Source organism: Scardinius erythrophthalmus, assembly GCF_964197995.2.
Source record: "Scardinius erythrophthalmus genome assembly, chromosome: 10".
NCBI lineage: Eukaryota > Metazoa > Chordata > Actinopteri > Cypriniformes > Leuciscidae > Scardinius > Scardinius erythrophthalmus.
Genome location: NC_138230.1, coordinates 19012299 through 19030998, shown reverse-complemented (window position 1 = coordinate 19030998; position 18700 = coordinate 19012299). Strand labels below are relative to the sequence as shown.

At 41.1% G+C, this 18700-nt stretch overlaps 1 protein-coding gene across 1 annotated transcript; it reads right to left on the bottom strand.

The window, feature by feature from the left end:
- Positions 1 to 1975: 1975 nt before the first annotated feature.
- On the bottom strand, positions 1976 to 17952 carry trak1b (trafficking protein, kinesin binding 1b). Its single transcript, XM_081375757.1, has 14 exons — positions 17875 to 17952; positions 17386 to 17502; positions 17010 to 17107; positions 16625 to 16733; positions 16331 to 16409; positions 16114 to 16244; positions 15927 to 16001; positions 15689 to 15826; positions 14724 to 14800; positions 14392 to 14601; positions 12737 to 12990; positions 11557 to 11844; positions 4182 to 4284; positions 1976 to 4107 (listed from the first exon to the last, which is right to left on the bottom strand). Exons 1-14 carry the CDS (start codon positions 17923 to 17925, stop codon positions 3330 to 3332), a joined length of 2508 nt encoding a protein of 835 aa, XP_081231883.1. The 5' UTR covers positions 17926 to 17952; the 3' UTR covers positions 1976 to 3329.
- Positions 17953 to 18700: the final 748 nt, after the last annotated feature.

Genomic DNA, 18700 nt, shown 5'->3' with positions numbered 1-18700 from the left:
CAAATCATCCAAAATATGAAATGACACAAATAGGATAATAAACACTCTGCATGTGGGCGGGAATGAAATGCCCCTGTCCTATGATTGGACAGCGGAAGATCAAATCTTGTCATCATCAGTTGTTCCTCAGTTCCGCACAGCAGAATAGCTTCTTAACATGGTTATTGCAACTACAATTCATCTTTTTCTCTGGGGATGGCGCAGTTACCAAAATGTTAAACAAATCAAAACTATTTTAAAGTACCCCTATTATGGATTTTTGAAAATGACCTTTCATGTAGTGTGTAAGATAGCTCTAAGTGAATTAAAACATGCTGCAAAGATTTAAATCTGAAAGTGCACCGTATATAGTTATATAAAATTGTCTTTCAAAAGTAAGAGTCGACTCTGAGTCAATAAAATGAATCGTTTTTCAAACGAGTCATGTGCCGTTTCGTTGTAACGTCAAGATGAAACATTAGCATATTGTCCATCCTCTTATTGCGTGCGCAGACACCAGGGAAAACTTGAACCTCAAACACTGCAGCAGGTTCCTGTGGATACTGGATAGCATCATGTCGAGAAGCATGTGAAGAATCAGTGACTAGCCTAATATTCATCTTTACCACGATACCACAGCAGTATAATCCTAAACTTTTGCTGTGTTCCCTTTATTTTACTGACGACTGCTTCTTAAATATCGGAGTTCAATCACAAACCGCTTGCTTTTGAAAGATGGTGTTCAAAATACTTAGTTTTGATTTCATATTGTGTAGGTCTCCAGCTTCTACAGTAGCTAACTCACATTATTACTGAAATACTTCTGCTAATCAGTTGTGGGCCACTATTAGATACAACTGTGTCTATTAATGCAGATTGTCTGTCGTTCTCACTTCTTTGAGGAAAGATTAAGCATGGAGCAAGATTTGTTTTACCAACATTTGTTACATCAGTCATTCACGCTAGAGCTCGGTTAATGCACTGTTATTGATAGTTTCCACATGTTCACCGCAATAAATTAGAAAAATACTTGGTAAACAAATAAGTAAAATAATTGGTTTGTTGATGGACATGCACTTGTTAATGCTGATGGTGAGGAATTACAGTTGCAACATCTCATAATGTACCTCAAACTGAGTAGTGTATCACTGAGAAACGTCCTGCTTGAGTCGTCCTTGCGATGGAGGTTCGGGTTGACTAGTTCTTCCAATGATTCATTATTGGCTCGCGCTAGGATTGATATGGTAAAATCGACGTCATCGTTCGTTACTGTTTTTAGTTTACTGTGTAGAAAGCCTCAGGACAGCTGACGTTGTTATGGCAATGGGCGTTTTTGTTTTCGACACCCGCACTGTACGCGGTAGACCAATCACAACAGACTGAGCTGTCTGGCCAATCAGAGCAGAGCAGCTCGCGGAAAGGAGGGATTTAGAGAGATTAATTCATCTGACGAGTTGTTTGAGAATCACTGAAAAATGTGGTTATGTGCAAATGTATATAATGAGAAAATGAAACCGTTTTTGATGCATTTGATGCATGTAAACCTGTTGTAGGAGACTCCAAAACAACATTAGGAAACTATAAATAGCACATTAGGGGCACTTTAATGTAAGCTTTTTCAAAGTCAAATTGTTAAGAAATTTATATTTGTACTGAATAATAAAAACTCATTTCAAACAATTATGTATGAGCTTTTAGATTTTTTTATCATGAGAAAAACACAACTGGTAGGCTACTTCTCTTGTAATGGCTATCAGTGGGAGGACAAGGAAAGGAATATAAATGTGTGAGGACACAGTGCCCTCTAGGTGACAGTTATGGACATCGACGACCAGAAGCGTAATTTCTTTTTTCCTCTGCATTTATTTTAATTAGAAAATAAAATAATAATAAAAAAAACCTTAAAGCTTATTCACTAATCTAAAAGCTTTTGCCCTTGTAAGACCACATGATAAGCTCAACTAAATCTCAAAAACTTAAAGAAACAGGTGGTGTTAAACAGCACATTAGAACGTCAAAGTGCACATTTTAATAACATGAAAAACAAGGTAAATGAATAAAGACAATAAAATTGCAATTAAACACAAGTGCTCAGTGCTCATTCTAGTTTACAGTGCTCTCCAGCTTTTCAAATGTTTCCTAATCGTTCAGTAAAGACATGACAGATGACTAAAATACAGGCACTCGCTTTTTTATCATAGAAAACGTCTCGGTTACTAATGTAACCCTCGTTCCCTGAAGGAGGGAGCGGGAGACGTAACGGAGACGTAATTGGGATCACTAATTAAGCCGTCACGTCGAATGTGAGCAACTGAAAGGGAACCATATGTAGAATTTCATATGTATACAGCAGCACTTCCTGAAATCAGTCTATCCATGTAGCCATCCCTCAATTTATTCTTCCCCTTATCGAATCAAAAGCTACAATGTTCACTACTTTATTAAATATTTATCTTCGAAAAAAGATATAAACTGATAAATGGACGAAAAGAGAGTTGGTCAGGTGAGTAGTTAAACCTGTCCTACACATTCTCTCTGCCAGCATGAATACATCAGCCTCAAATGCCACCCTTCAAAACCAGCAGGCATCCAGGGAGAACACATCTCTATAGTTGCCCAAAGCAGGGGCAGAACACCACTGATCCCGAATCAATACATTTTATTATATCCTGGAAATACCATCAGCTCCAAAAACTACACGTCAAATGTGATAACTTAGTTCTAATTCATAGTGATCGAATCATACATGTGACTATAGATTTTCTGGTTCAATTGTTTTTTTGATGGTTTATTCCTTCCTTTGATGGTTTATTCCTGGGAAGTGAAAGTGAGGTCAAAGGTTATGTACAATCAGCACCATAGGTACAGGAACATATTGCATTCGATTTTACAGAGCAATTCAGGGAGTTAAGTGTGGAGAAACTTCAAACTTATGTGTGTACTTATGTGTTTTTAAAGGGATAGTTCATCTAAAAATGAAAATTATGTCTTTATTTTTTCACCCTCATGTCCTTCCAAATGTTGGAAATGATGTGACTGTGACAGAGCAAATGACTGTGTAATGATGTTTATGAAAAATGTCTTGGCTTTTGTCCATACAATAAAAGTCAATGAAGTCCAATAGTTTTGGATCCCACTGACTTTCAGTGTATGAACAGCTAAAATATTCTTCAAAATAATATATCTTGTAAAGTTATACATGTTTGGAATGAGGGTGAGCAAATGAATACAGATTAAAAAATAAATTGGATTAATTATTTAAGTTAGTGTGTCTTTGTACAAGTTATGACTTCTGTGTTAGTAATTTAGTGTCCTATCTATTGATTGTGTGATTCATTATTATGCATAACTTATTTGAGACTTGTTTGCTTAGGTAGTTTAGAAGTCAGTAACATTTCATCCCCTTGAGGGCCGGGCCCCTTCATCGCCATACTGGCCCCAACCATAGCAGGATAGCTCCGATTCCTCCTCATCCCTTCGTTTAGTGGACTAAAGGGGGACCCTGCCCTTCGTAGCGCACCAAGATGACTTATAAGTGGGCCTGGCCTTGGAATCCCACCCCCTGTTGCCCCAGAAGCCCCGGGGCTTGCCAAACCCAACCTTTTCAGCTTATCAACCAAATTGAGATTATACATACTGACATCAGTTTGGCTCTCACAGTCTTTAGCCTGAGCTCCGGACACCCCTGCTACCTCTTTCAAAATGGACCGTGCCGGTTTGGAAGCCAAAAAGTTTTCATAGGATGGGCTTTTGAAAGAGAAAGGCATAGAGGTTTCTGAATCAGAAACAACCGATCCCGGGCTAGGAGTGAGGCGGGTGGGGGAATTGGGTGGGGTATTGGGGCGGTGGGGGTCATGAGGTGGCGGAGGAAGAACTGAGGTGGAAAAGAGGACTCCTCCACTGCCTCTGTCCCAGCTCTGAGGCTGGTACACGGCAGCAGAGATGCCCCTCTCCTGCAGGAGGCGCACCAGCCCCAATGACGTGCTGAAGGTTTTTGTGGGGTCCCGCAAGTTGGTGAAGGATTGTGACTGGGACAGGCTCATTCGGCGAGGAGTACAGGGCGTGACAGCAGGCGTCGACCGCAGACTGCTTGAAATCACGCAGGACGAGGTTGGGACGGGGTTTAAACTGGACAGAGAAGCAGAACATTATGTGCTGATTGGCTTGACAATTATTGTCTCAGTTACAGGACAGTACATTACCTGGGGGTCACCCTTGTGAGCTCATCAGAAGGATGGAGGATTTTGCAGGTGGTGAAGGTGTAGGTTGAACTTGTATGAGCCATGCATTTGCCTGGGAAATACACTGAAAAAGGTACAAAAGCTGAGAACAAAGCAACGTTTTCATTTATTTTTATCTAAATAAACAAGTTTTTTTAAATATTTTTTTTAATTTACATGGCTACTTACCAAATACACAGATTTGAAATATTGATTTGAGAAATTTGTATGAAACCTGAAATGTGTTAGCTTAATTTATAGGAAATTGGTTGCCTGGGACAATGGGCAAATCGTCTCGGTTACTAACGTAACCTCGGTTCCCTGAGATGAGGGAACGAGTATTGCGTAAGGCTAGCTTACGCTATGGGAAAACTCCTTTTCTCGAGAATATTGAAGCCAAATTTTTTAAAACGCAGTGCAGCTGCACAGCAGACACAGATGAGCAACTAGCGCAGTCATTGGCTGTGCTGCGGCAACTGCACGAACCTATGGCGAGGCGGCTCAGGCGCGCGAACCAATCAGGCCGCTTCACGCCCTGGCACGTCAGAGCCCGCCAGAATGGGCGTGGCTTATGTCTTTATAAGCATCCATTCTTAGCCAAGGAATTCAGGTTTAATTGACTGAAGCGATCCCCTGCCAGTGTGGCCATGCCCGGCCACAAGAGCGTGAGATGTTGTTATGGCCGTCACATACACTTTGAGCGTGGAGGGGGTGCGACCCGTGTCCAAGAGCTCTTGCAAGAAGGCGAGTACACTTGATACTTCGCACGAGTAGGGGTCCAGGCTCCGTGCTGCGCACCGGCCAGAGAATACCACCCCTTTCATTGTCATTGGCTGTGCTGCGGCAACTGCACGAACCTATGGCGAGGCGGCTCAGGCGCGCGAACCAATCAGGCCGCTTCACGCCCTGGCACGTCAGAGCCCGCCAGAATGGGCGTGGCTTATGTCTTTATAAGCATCCATTCTTAGCCAAGGAATTCAGGTTTAATCGACTGAAGCGATCCCCTGATCAAAGCACAGTAGCACGGCGGGTTACGCAATATTTGTTAGGTATTCCACTTGACCAGGCCCATGACGAGGCCATACCTCTCATGGAATGAGCTCTGACGCCTAAGGGCAATGAAGGCCCTTAGACTCATAAGCCAGTGCGATAGCATCTACTATCCAGCGCGATAATCTCTGCTTTGTGACAGCGAGCCCCTTGATTCGGCCGCTAAAGCATACAAAGAGCTGTTCCGACTGTCTGAATGAGGCAGAATGCTCCAGATAAACTCTAAGAGCCCTGACGAGACAGAGAAAATTTGCGTCTCTTTCGTCCTCTGGCGAGGAAAGAGCTGCTAGCGAAATAACCTGTGCTCTGAACGGAGTCGAGAGCACTTTAGGAACATAACCATGCCTTGGCTTAAGGACGACTCTGGAGTCGTTAGGCCCAAACTAAAAAAAAACCTCTACTGATAGCACTTGCAAATCGCCCACTCTCTTGACTGAAGCGAGCGCCAGTAAGAGAGCGGTTTTGAGCGAAAGATGTTTCAGGTCCGCAGACCGAAGCGACTCGAATGGGGCACCCTTCATTGCTTCCAGGACTGTGGAGAGGTCCCAGATAGGCAAAGAGGGGGGGGGTCGCAGAGGGTTTAGCCTCCTTGCCACTTTAGGGAAACGCACGACAAGGTAATTTCTTCCTAGTGATTGTCCGGCCACAAGAGCGTGAGATGCTGTTATGGCCGTCACATACACTTTGAGCGTGGAGGGGGTGCGACCCGCGTCCGAGAGCTCTTGCAAGAAGGCGAGTACACTTGATACTTTGCACGAGTAGGGGTCCAGGCTCCGTGCTGCGCACCGGCCAGAGAATACCACCCCTTTCTGAGAGTAGAGGCGCCTTGTGGAAGGTGCTCTTGCTTCAGTGATGGTTTTTAGCACCCTTTCCGGGGAACACCCGGGTACCCGTTAAGGGGCCATACCATAGACTGTAAAAAAATATGGACAACGCCCCTTCGCTCTCTTCCATTGGTGAGAAGTGAAGCCGACAGTGTCCCGATATGGCGCTGACATCTTGGGGCTTGAGTCTGTGCATTAGCGATTTCGGGACCAGACCTGCGCAGTAGTGAGCAGGAAGTAAAGCCGCAAAATCAAGGCCCCGCCCTCACTCTAGGTGTGAAATAATTAATTATAGAAATTTAGATATTAAATTTAAAGCTCCAATCTCCTCAGTCCTCCGAAGATCCCGAAAAAAAAGTCTGTTGGTGCTTCAGTGACTACTTCGCTCAGATAACCTGTCAATCACAGCTGTCAATCATGACGTCACACTACCATTTTTATAGCATCAAATAACTAACTAAAAACAAACTTATTTTAAAAACAAACACTTGAATTTACATCAGCATGATAAAAACTACAGTAAATGACAGAAACCACCATCGGAAAAAATATATTTGAAGTGTAATTAAATTGTTTAGTTGGTCTCAAGTCCCGTTGAATAACACAGGGAGGCGGGGTTTATGACCTATACTAGGACCAGTCACCGGGGGGCGATCGAGACATTTTGGCTTCACTTTTCAGAGCTTGTGCGGCACGCTTGGGCCATACATGAAGGGCCTACAAGGCGGGACGGGGATGCCAGATTTTCCCATTCGTCAGCATAAAGGGGGATCTCTCCTCAGAAACATCTCCATGGGGCTCCCTCAGCGAGTGCAGGCTGTGCTGAGCCCATAGAATGAGATTCTTGGCCATGGTGTACAGGTTGTTTGACCTGAGACCGCCCTGGCGATTTATGTAGAACACCACTGCCACGTTGTCCGTCTGGACCAGGACATGGTGGCCTTTCAGATACGGGAGAAAAGCTTTCAGTGATAGAGCAACCACTCTCATCTCTAGACAGTTTATATGTAGGCGCCTCTCTGTGCTTGACCATAGGCCAGAGATGGGCCTGCCCTCGTAAAGGGCCCCCCAACCTAGGTTGGAGGCGTCTGTCGAGATCACTTTTGTCTTTGAAACCACACCCATACTCATTCCCGACTGATACCAGTCGGCTGCTTTCCAGGGAGCCAGTGCTTTGATACAGTCTTGGCTCGCTCTGACTTGTAAGTGGCCAGATTGCCACGCGTGAGTTCATACACGGGGTTTTAGCCAGCGCTGGAGAGGACGCATGTGCAGTAGTCCAAGCTGCAGTACTGATGATGCTGAGGCCATAAGACCCAACATCCCCTGAAATCTCGCTGAAAGATGGCGCTAGGCGTTGAATGGAGAGGGCGAACTCTGACGTAAGGTGCGCTTTTATTTGTATAGAGTAGGGCTGTCACTTTTATGAAAAAATCTTGTTCGATTTTTGAGACATAAGTGTTCATTGAATCGATTGTAAAATCGAAAATTGAAAAATAAAACGCCATATATGGGCAAATCCACGGACAACTAACAGGCATTAGGACGAACGTAAAGAGGGCGCGCCGCGCCTGACGCGCACAAGTCAGCAATATTTCTGATGATTTATTGGCGTGAAGTTTCGCGCACAATGACTAGTGCAACATTCTCGAAAAGCAATAAGCATAGTGGACAGCCATAGCACGCAGCATATGAAAAACATTACCTCATTCTTCAACATGGCTGTGTTTACGATTAGAAATGCCAAACAAATTTCGCCTATGTAGGCGATAGACCGTTGCCCGAATCTGTATCTGAATGCATGAGACTGTCTGAATACCGGGAAAATTCACAGTTTTGTAGTAAAAATAGACACATTATGCAGAAGGATCATTGCTGTTATGCGTGTTTGTCAGAGCCTGCAGTTGCAAATGACGCGCGTTCGCTGCGGGCATATATGCGGGCATAACATGACGAGCTGGACGCGCTCCGAGAAAAGACCGTTAAAATCGATTCCCTATTTTCGTTTTCGAAACTTGCGTTGGTTGGTCCGATCGATTGTGCAATCGATTTTCGAACGTAAAGTGACAGCCCTAGTATAGAGTCTATTACTGTTCCCAGGAAAGAAATACTCTGGCTGGGAGACAGTGTGCTCTTGGAAGCATTGATCCTTAGACCCAGGCATTCTAGATGGCAGAGGAGCCAGGATCTGTGAGTTATCAATTGTGTCTCAGATTGGGCTATAATCAGCCAATCAGGCCATCCTTAAAAATATTCTTGTTTGCCGTAACCCGACCGACCCTGTAAATTTAGTACCGACCCAATTATTTATTTATTTTCCCTTTTAGTCCGACCGACTTGCCGGTTGTAAACTTGCGTTAAGACCGACCGATTTTTTTTTTTAACTCTTCAAACAACTAATACAAATGCAATAAAATAATATTAGTTATTAAGTATTGTAAATATAAATTGCCTAGACCTACATACAAACATAAGCTACGTTTTTTCTTTTAAATAAAAACCCGTGGCGCGTCATCTATGATTATGTTTACACCATTGGTTAACGGATGTCACACTACGGCCTGTAGGCTAAGTTCGCTTCGTTTCATTCACTGTCAATGATTCGCGCTTGGTAATGATGGCTGCGGCTTTACTCTAAAGATTATTTCATTTTTATATGTTGTTGAATATAGTTTATTAAAAAATAAACATGTGAGAGCGTGTTATAGGCTATATGTCATGTTTTAGTCAGATATGACGACGCTACTGCAACACGCATCGCCGCAGATGAGAAGCTGAGCATCAACGTACTATAGCAAATCAAAGTGAAAGTAAGTCGCAGACGCTTAACACACAATCATCTTCATTAAATGTAAAGAAACGAAATGATCTTACCAGGGCTGTTTCCACTTTCTCTTGTTGCGGGCTTTGATTCAGAAATTTTAGCTGATGATCAATAAAATAATGTATCTCATAACTGTTGCTTTCAGTGATGTGCACTCCAATAAATCTGCATATAGCGGGAATTGAAGATCGGATTTATATCCGCAAAAAAACCCCACACATTTAGCCTATGTAAACAGGTGTAAATGGAATCGTTTTGATCAATCAGATTGCAATCCGATCTGAGAAAACGCATGAAGTGGCCTGGTGTAAACAGTATAAAAAAAAAAATATATATTATAAAAATATATATACCTATATATATAAAAATTTTTTACTTTTTTATATATTTTTTTTTAATATATAAAAAAATATAGACCTACCTACGACCCTTTTTTTCTTTTTTTTTGCTGTAACTGCAAACCAAAATATTTTTAAGGATGGCCTCATCGAGGTAATTTAAAGGCCCGTTCACACCAAGCACGATAACTATAAAGATAACGATAAAGATAACTATATATGCGTCCACACCAACGACCGATAACGGTCTTTTTATTCTAAGCACGCGCGCGCCCGGATGATCCAGATCCATTTTAAATGCGCGAGATCTTTAAATTAGAATGGATTCTGATTGGCTGTCAGTGTTTTATCGTTCGACAGCTGGAAAAAAATCGTTCTGAAAGTGATCCCAACGATATCGTTCCTCATATCTTTATCGTTATAGTTGTGGTGTGAACTCTGTTATTCTTTAATATGGAGAACGATTTTTAGAATTATATCTTTATCGTTATCTTTATAGTTATCGTCCTTGGTGTGAACGGGCCTTAACACTTGCACTCCCCGCTGTTTCAGGGGGGTGAGTGCTGCGTCCATGCACTTCGTAAAAGTATGAGGTGCTAGTGATAGGCCGAACGGTAGTACTGTGTACTGGTAAGCCTGCCCCTTGAAGGCGAATCTCAGGAATGGCCTGTGATGCGAGCTGGAGGGAGAACTGATACTGTGGGAACAGTGCTTATGTGCAGGGGTGCGTACTTTATAGTGAGCACACAACCTACATTTATTACACCTCCAGCGGCGTGGCTAGGAAGGTTTTCGAGGCTCGGGGTCCAACACAATCTTGGGTCGGGGTCCCCGTTTCATATGCAGGGGTGCACACTTTGTAGTGGGCACACCGCCTATATTTAGAACACCTCCAGCGTGGACTGAATGAAATCTGGGGCCGGACAGCTTCATGACAGGGACCCGGCTGCCCAGCTGTTTTCTTGCTTGTGTGCTATTGGCACAGTGCTTGTGTGCAGGGGTGCATTCTTTATAGTGGGCAAACACACAGCCTACATTTAGGCCCCGTCCACACTACTGCGTTTTCGTTTAAAAACGGAGACCTTTTGCTACGTTTGCACCTCCCGTCCACACTAAAACGGCAAAAACGGAGACCCAAAACGGAGAAGTTTAGAAACGCTGCCGACCCGTTTTTCGTTTTGAATCTCCGGAGGGCGGAGTACTTTAGAAACGATGACGCAGAGGCTCACGCTCGGCTCTATGATTGGGTGTCATCAGTTATGGAGTATACACAGGTAATATTCAGTACCAGTAAACTCCACCCGCTGGGACAGTTTCTTACAGTAAACTGCCGCGTCTCAGGCGCGGCTCGCGAGGTAAACGTGTGCATGCTAGAAATAGACCTATTTTTCATGCGACACGCAAGTTGTTGGAAGCGTTTCCAGGCAAAATAGAATAGGAAAAGATGTTTATATGTCATTTTGACACAAATAATACATATTAATAAATGACATTTTGATGTTTGAAAGCATTTTTTTACAGTCTATGTTTGAAAGTCTCTAGGTTTACACCGGCACGCGCATGCCCAGTGTTGGTGAATGGTCACGTGATCCGCGTTTTCAGTCGTTTTAAAGTGGACAGAGATCAATTCTAATAGGCAGCTAAAACGCTGGTGTGGACGGAGATCGTATTCGTTTTAATTCTCCGTTTCTAAACTAAAACGCAGTAGTGTGGATGGGGCCTTAGAATACCTCCAGCGTGAGCCAAAGGGGGAAAATGGTAAAAACGCTATTTCTTCATTAGAGTTGCTGTTGGAACAGCGTATGTTTGCAGGGGAGCGTACAGTGTCACGCGGGGGCAGGGCCGGCGTGGGTTCGTCCGTTTGGTGAATAAGCACAGGAGAAAAAAGTCTCTCTCTGTAGAATGTGAGTCACGCGGGGTGGGGCCGGCGTGGGCTCACCTGTTTTTGAACCCTCATTAATACTCTAACCCTGCCGTTATGAACGGGAGGGCACGAGTGGCGGGGTCGCTTTCTGTATCGTAAGGAAGCTGGCTGCGAGCGCAGTGAAAAGAGCAGCTGTTATATAATTTTGACCTGCTGCCAGAGCTGGGATTCAAACACGGATCTATGGCGCGAAAGCCTTAGATTTTCACCACTGAGCCACAGGGGGGAATGACGTAAGACAGTTAGCGCGAGAAGAGAAGAGAGCAGCATGTTTTGTGTCGCCTGTAAAAACAGCATTTGTTTGCAGGTGTGCATGTTTTTTATAACAGGCTCGTTAGCTGCAATATTGACATTTGTCAATCAACTGTCTGAAGCACACAAAAACATGTTGACTTACTTGAGAACTCTATGGACGCGTGACCTGTGCTGAGACATGGTGACGGGGAGGCTGAGGGAGCAATGCTATGGGCAGGAGGGACACTGGGATTAGATGTGGTTGTGGTGGGAAGGTTCTGGAAGTACTGATCTCCAGGCTCATCCTCCTCGTAGTCGGCATAGTGATAAACTTCCTCCAGATCCAGCTCCAGAGGACGGTAGCCTTTCGGGACCACACCAGGTCGAGCATCCAGGATACCTCCCAGATTAGGCTGAGCTAACTGCTGCCAGTGCTGAAGGGTAGCTGAGCCTAGGAAAAAAAGACACGAGGGATATTGAGACGGAGAGCTGTGTGATTTCATAACCTAATTTACACAGTGGCTACATCAACTTAGTGTGAAAACAAACACATTAACAATGCTACAATGAAGTGATAATGAAAAACAAAAAATGAAGGAAAGAAAGAAAGTGAGAATAAGATGTCTTTATTGAAGATATACTAAATAAAAGTGCAAAACACAGAATAAGAGATGAGGGAAAAATACAAGTACAAGAAATACAGAAACAGAATAAAAATGGATGAAGAATAACACAAACAAAAGTTCTATTTTTCACTTATTGTCCATTAGGTGGCGGTAATAAAATAGAAAACAGAAATCCCCCCCAAGAACTTTCACAACAAACTTGACAAATCAATATTTAAATCACTACTTCATACACTATATTAGACACTAGAATATATAGAAATGACTAATGGGACTCTTTTACATCTCACATACATAGAATAGCATAGATAAAACACAAATAAAGTCCTGCCTCTTTGATTGCCTCATAGTAGAGCTTTTATAGAATATATGAATATGCATAACAGTAATTGCAAATGCAAAATAAATTGCATTTGCCAAGTGATACAGTGGAGGGTGTGTTTCATTCAAAATTAGCTTTTTTTTAAATTAAAAGGCTAGATGACAGAATTTTTATTTTTTGGTGAACTATTCCTTTACATTTATCCATTTTCAAAACTTCATAAAAACCGGATCACTAGTGTAAATTTACCCAGGAGCGGGACTCTCTAAAGTAGGAGTGTTTGCGGGGATGCATTAGCGTCCACAGTGAATTGAAAAGCATCATAGTGGGTGGGCGTGGTCTTGAACGGTAATGCAGGAATGTCTTAGGATAGACATTTTGGGTATTTCGGTCACCTTCCAGAGGTTTGACAATCTGGAGCTTGTCGGGAAGATAAGGCCGACTGGACCAAGCGCCCAGGGACATGATGCTCTCACTGTGGACAAGCCGGTTTGAAAAATCTCCACTGTCCGCCGGCTCCCGATTACGCCTCCCCCGCTCCCCCTCAAAGAAGAGACGCTCGCTCAGACAGTTCTGTCGACGTAGAGACAGTCGCCGCAGAGCGAGCTTGAGCTCCTCGGAGCCAGATCGCTTCTCAGAGGCGTCCACTCTGCAGTCAGAGAACAAGGAAAGTCGTATGATTGAAAACAAGGGTCATACTCATTTTACACTGTAAAAAGTAATCAGTTGACTTAACTTAAAAAAATTGAGGAAACCCGTTGCCGTAAAAATAAGTAGGCCTAAAAAAAACTTCATGTGTAATTGAAAAAATTAAGTTATGTGAAGTTGACAATTCCACATAACTTAATTTTTTCAAATACGCATGACGTATATTTACTTAATTTTAAGGCAACGGGATTCCTCACTTTTTTTTAAGTTAAGTCAACTGATCACTTGTTACAGTGTAGTTAAAAGGATGCTGAACTAGTCACAGTATTTGATAGCTTCAACTTTTCCATCAGGAATATCAGGCCATTTGCATGTCCCCCTTCATGAGTTATATTTTAAATGTGTTATTTTGATGTAAAACTCAAATGTTTGATTTTCCTGAGAATGACCCACAAACTCATTCAAGTGGGCCAGAACCAGTGACCTTTCAGACCCATGACTATTTTAAAGGGGTGGTTCGGGATTTTTGACATCGGACCTCATTTTTAAGTCAGCCTGGTTGTTATTCATCAGTGGAGACATTTTTTTTTTTAAATTATCCAGTCCTTATATTTGGATAGTTAGCCGATGCTAGGGTAGCGCGAGTCAAGGGTAGATGTTAGCCAGCCATTAAAAACCGTTTTACCTACTCCACAGTGCACCAAACGCAAATCAATTATAACACTAGACTATCGATGCAAATGTCCGTTGAGAGAATAATGTTAGAAATCAAACTTACCTTTCATCACATTGCATTAGTTATAATTTGTTCCCTGTAATCATAAGCCTTGTCTACAGCAGCAGCGGAGTGATATTGATTACCTAGGCAACCGAGTGAGCCGGTACACAGATGTACTGCACACACTGTAGTGCGCTTCTTTTCTGTGTTTACTTTTTGCCGCATTACTAACTGGAGCAAAGTAAAATTCCGCAGCTGCTGAGAAACTAGTTCCTTTGGGATCATTGAGATGAAAGGTAAGTTTGATTTCTAACATTATTCTCTCAACGTACATTTGCATCGATAGTCTAGTGTTATAATTGATTTGCGTTTGGTGCACTGTAGAGTGGGTAAAACGGTTTTTAATGGCTGGCTAACATCTACCCTTGACTCGCGCTAGCCTAGCATCGGCTAACTATCCAAATATAAGGACTGGATAATTTTTTTTTAAAAAATGTCTCCACTGATGAATAACAACCAGGCTGACTTAAAAATGAGGTCCGATGTCAAAAATCCCGAACCACCCCTTTAACATGCATTTATTGTTTCCCCAGTAAAGCAGTGACTACATTATGATTTGGCTAAAGGTCAATTGAAAGTTATTTGCTTACAGCCTCTGTAAGTATAGCCTCATAATAGACTCACGCAGCATCTGAGGAGCCGGTCTCCTGGAGCATGCTCTGTGTACGGTTATCAGGTGCTGCATTGTTGCTATCACTGTCGGATAGGGCGGAGCTAAGGGAGGACAGCGTCTGATTGGACCCAGGGATGTTAGTAGCAGAATTAGCCGAAGATTGCTGTCTGACGGACTGGTTGATGTTCTTCACAGTCTCAAACACACGCTTATGACGGACCCTTGAGACAAAAGCATATTTTGTGATTGAATGCAAAGATTCATTGAGAGTAAAAGTAAAAAAAGATAATGACCAATGAAAGAAAATGTGCTGTGTGATGGGAAGGGGAAAAAAGGTTCAAACCTCTGTTCTTCATTGTCAGGATTCTCGAGACTCAATTCCTTCCTCATGGTTCCCTCAATTTCAGCAGCCAGGGAGTCCTAACACACACACACACACACTTTTACAAATGAGGACATCCCCAAAAGAATGTTCTTTTAGATTTAGCTAACTTTTGGATACAATTCAGTCCTCAAAATATGTTTAAATAAACACAAAGAAAAACAATTATTTATAATAAATAACATTATAATAATATTATAACAGTAATTAGTTATAATAAACAATACCATATTTTTTTCTGTTTGGGGCTTGTTCTCCTCTCAGACTTTTTAAATTCCCATTTCAATGCATAAAATGTACTATTAGATTTTCAATTCATTTGGCATTTTTGTACAATTTGTAATTTTTAGAACAAAAAAAAAAAATTGCAGTCCCGCACCCTGCTGGGTGCTGGTATAACATTTTAGCATTTTACAGAACAAAGTCTTCCAAAAAGGTTTCATTGATTATGATGGAAATGAGAATTTACCGAGAAACACATCTCTAGCAGAACAGAAATGTCATTAATTTAAAAATTAATACATTTTTAATATTAGTAGCTTTCATAAATGTCATCACCAAATCAGTCAGAAATTGAGAATAACTTAAGTAAAATGTCATGTTTTTTAAGATTCTCTAATGAATAGAAAGTTCAAGTTTCAAATTGATTTTTTTGAAACAACATACGTCTTTACTGTAATTTTTAATCAATTGAATGCGTCCTTTCTGATTTTTTTTTTTATCTTACTGACCCAAACATTTTAACAGTAGTGTAAATTGACTGCTAGCTAACTTGCAGTATCAGCAAGTCCAAGTCTTATCCAGCTTTTGTCATTCCCACCAGCAAATCCACACCAGCAGACATTAAACCAAAATATACACATGTTTGTGATCTCCTAGAGCACTGGCCTTGCATGAGTTATATAACTGCGTGTTTGTTTGTGTACCATGGGAAAAAGTCCCAGAGGGTGATAGCGTCGAGGAGTTCCTGCAGACACACTGCGGTTCCGTAGGTTCTTGAGCTCCTCTTGAGCCTCATGGAGCATTTCAATGCACTCAGAGTATTTCTCCTCCAGCTCCTGCAGCTGTGTGTGCGAGGAACCAACAATAGTCAATAACATTCACATTTGCTTTTGTAAGATTAAATACGTGGAATACTGATTTATTATGTTTGAAATAAAGTGCCTCGGTTGTGAGCTGTCTCTGAGCGTCTTTAGCTGCCGAAAGGTGCTGAGAAAGTTCTTCGTTTTCAATGGCAAACTGACAAAAACATACACAAACACACATACACATGTAAATCTCAGCACAAATTTATCTCATATATATTTTTAATTAGTTCTCCGCTAGAGTGAAAGATGCAAACGACTCTCACAGTTTTGGCTTTTTTCTGGAGGTCCACTATCTGAGAGAGTAAGTGTGTGATTTCCTCCTGTTGGCGAGAGGCATCTTCTGTCTTTTTGGCCAGCTCTTCTGCTATACTGGAGATCTGGATGCTGGACTGCCCTGTATGAGGAGAAAGGGTGGACTTATTTTAGTTTTGTTAAAATATAGAGCTCTACATCTCCACTTCATGCCAACATTTCACTCACTTAGCTCTCTGACGCAGTCATTCACCAGCTGCTGTTCTTTCTCCTCATATGACTCTGTCTCAGACTTCAGATGACTCGCCTAAGGACAAGAAAGAGAGACAAGTACTCAGTCAAGTTAAAATATAAATAAGTATTATTTATAAACTGTTTCATAATGTTCTTTGTAATTTTGTAAAGTACCTTTAACCAAATATTTCATAATGTTCTTTGTAATTTTGTAAAGTACCTTTAACCAAATAAAGTACCTTTAACCAAATATTAATATATATATAGTTTCTCTGCATGTGCATGTACCTCTGCTCTGAGAGAAAGGTTTTCCTCCTCAAGGTCTCGAAGTTTGTGTTGCAGAATATCCAGAGATGAACCGCAAGGGGCAGAAACTCCAGCCCTTCCCTGTTGACCCCTGAACCCAAAACAAAAAAACTATAAATATAAAAATATTACAATTCTGATTTCTTTACTTTTATTGAAGATCTTTGGGCTGTCTAATTCAGCAGAAATAACAAGTGTTATAACAAAATAATTGTTTAGTTACACATTCTAAATTAAAATATAGCTAAAAAGCCCTGAAGAAAAACACCTGAGCTAAAAATATCCTAACTGAAGCCAACAGAACTTGCTACACTGGCCTTGAGCGAGAGACAAATGAGAACAGTGTTATAAAACACAGTGGACTTACGTGGGTGATCCAGACCCCTCTTCACTCTCCTCCGCTGCATTAGTGTAGAACTGCAGGAGCTCGTCTTTTAAATTCAACTCATGGTGCAGCTGAGCCACCTGCGGTACAATCAAATCAACAAAATTGATTATCATTAATGATGTCATTACTCATGACTTCATCTTTACTAACTGGTTGAACCTAGCCTATGTAGGCTAATTGTCATTACTCATTTCATTACTAATATTTTATCAAACTTAACTGAGCTGAAACTTCAAAAAAGCTACTGAATACACTAAGTTGCCGTACTTCTGTGCACAGTATATCAGCAGGGGCAACTCATTTTTAGCACCAGAGACACTTTTACCTACACATTGTAATGAATCTGTTCTTGTACCTCTTCCCTGATGGTGCCCACTTGTTCCTCCAGGTATTCATTCTGCTCCGACAGTATGCGATTCTTCTTCAGGAGGGACTGACCAATGCGGGCAGAGAGCTCCAGATCCCGCTCTTTCTGTAGAAAGAGTCGAAGAAAAGATTCTCAAATACACTACCATTCAAAAGTCTGGAGTCTGTAAGATTTTTATGTTGTTGTTGAAAGTGCTCTTGAAAGGCTGCATTTATTTGATCAAAAATAAAGTATAACAGTAATATTGTTCATTATTATTACAATTCAATTTGAAATAATTGTTTTCTATTTTAATGTATTTTAACAGCATTTAATTGAAATAGAATTTTTTTGTAACATTATAAATCTTTACTGTCACTTTTGATCAATTTTATTCATCCTTGCTGAATAAAAGTATTAATTTCTTTTTTTTTAAGTCTTACTGACCCCAAAGTCTAGCATCATAATAAATGCACATAATTTCTTTTTCATTTTCACCTCCTCCAGAAGTCTTGTGACAGCGTCAATGTCATTGTAGGTCTTAGTCATCTGGCCCACTCGCTCAGCACATAGCACTGAAACAGACCGAAAGAGTGTAGAAAAACTTGTTAGCAAAGCACTTGAGCACATCAGACCTGAGTTCAATACAGTGAGAATCTTACATTGACTTAACCTAAAAAAAGATCCAAACATAATAACTCTTAAGCGTACAGACATCTAATGTGAATTTAAGTAGATAAAGAGGAAGGAAAACAGCTATGGCTTGCTGACCTCGCACCATCACGCTCTTACAATAACATCAGACAAATCATGCATGATTGTCCCGGCGACTGTTTCCATGGTGCTGTTACCCAGCAACCCCATCCACAGTCACCCAGAATCAGATCATCCATAATTACTGTTACATCACACTCTTACAGTAACACAGACACACATGCACAAATGTATGCACAAAAATAAAAATGTAATAAGAGATATATATATATATATATATATATATCCATATAAAGTTGTATACTATATATATATATAAAATATACTATAGCCTATATATATATATATATATATATATATATATATATATATATATATATACACTTTAAAACATCTTGTTAATTAAACATTTTATACTAAATTCAATGTATAGGATGTGGACATGCAGAAGGAACTTTTTTGTCACAAGAAATACTACATCTTGGAGCTGTATATTATAAAATATACAATAGAAGCTTAATTACAATATGCAAAACTGAATATGGATTAATGTTTTCAATGATAAAGACTGAACTTTATACTGCTTTAATGAATTTTAATAACAAATCAC

What these genes read in the sequence shown, in the direction of transcription:
- trak1b (XM_081375757.1), bottom strand. Translation starts at nt 17,925, where the DNA reads ATGACTAAGACCTACAATGACATTGACGCTGTCACAAGACTTCTGGAG. An exon ending in TCCAGAAAAAAGCCAAAACT is followed by an intron (nt 16,002 to 16,113) that starts GTGAGAGTCGTT and finishes TGTTTTTGTCAG; the next exon opens with TTTGCCATTGAAAACGAAGA. An exon ending in CTCTGGGACTTTTTCCCATG is followed by an intron (nt 14,801 to 15,688) that starts GTACACAAACAA and finishes TGTGTGTGTTAG; the next exon opens with GACTCCCTGGCTGCTGAAAT.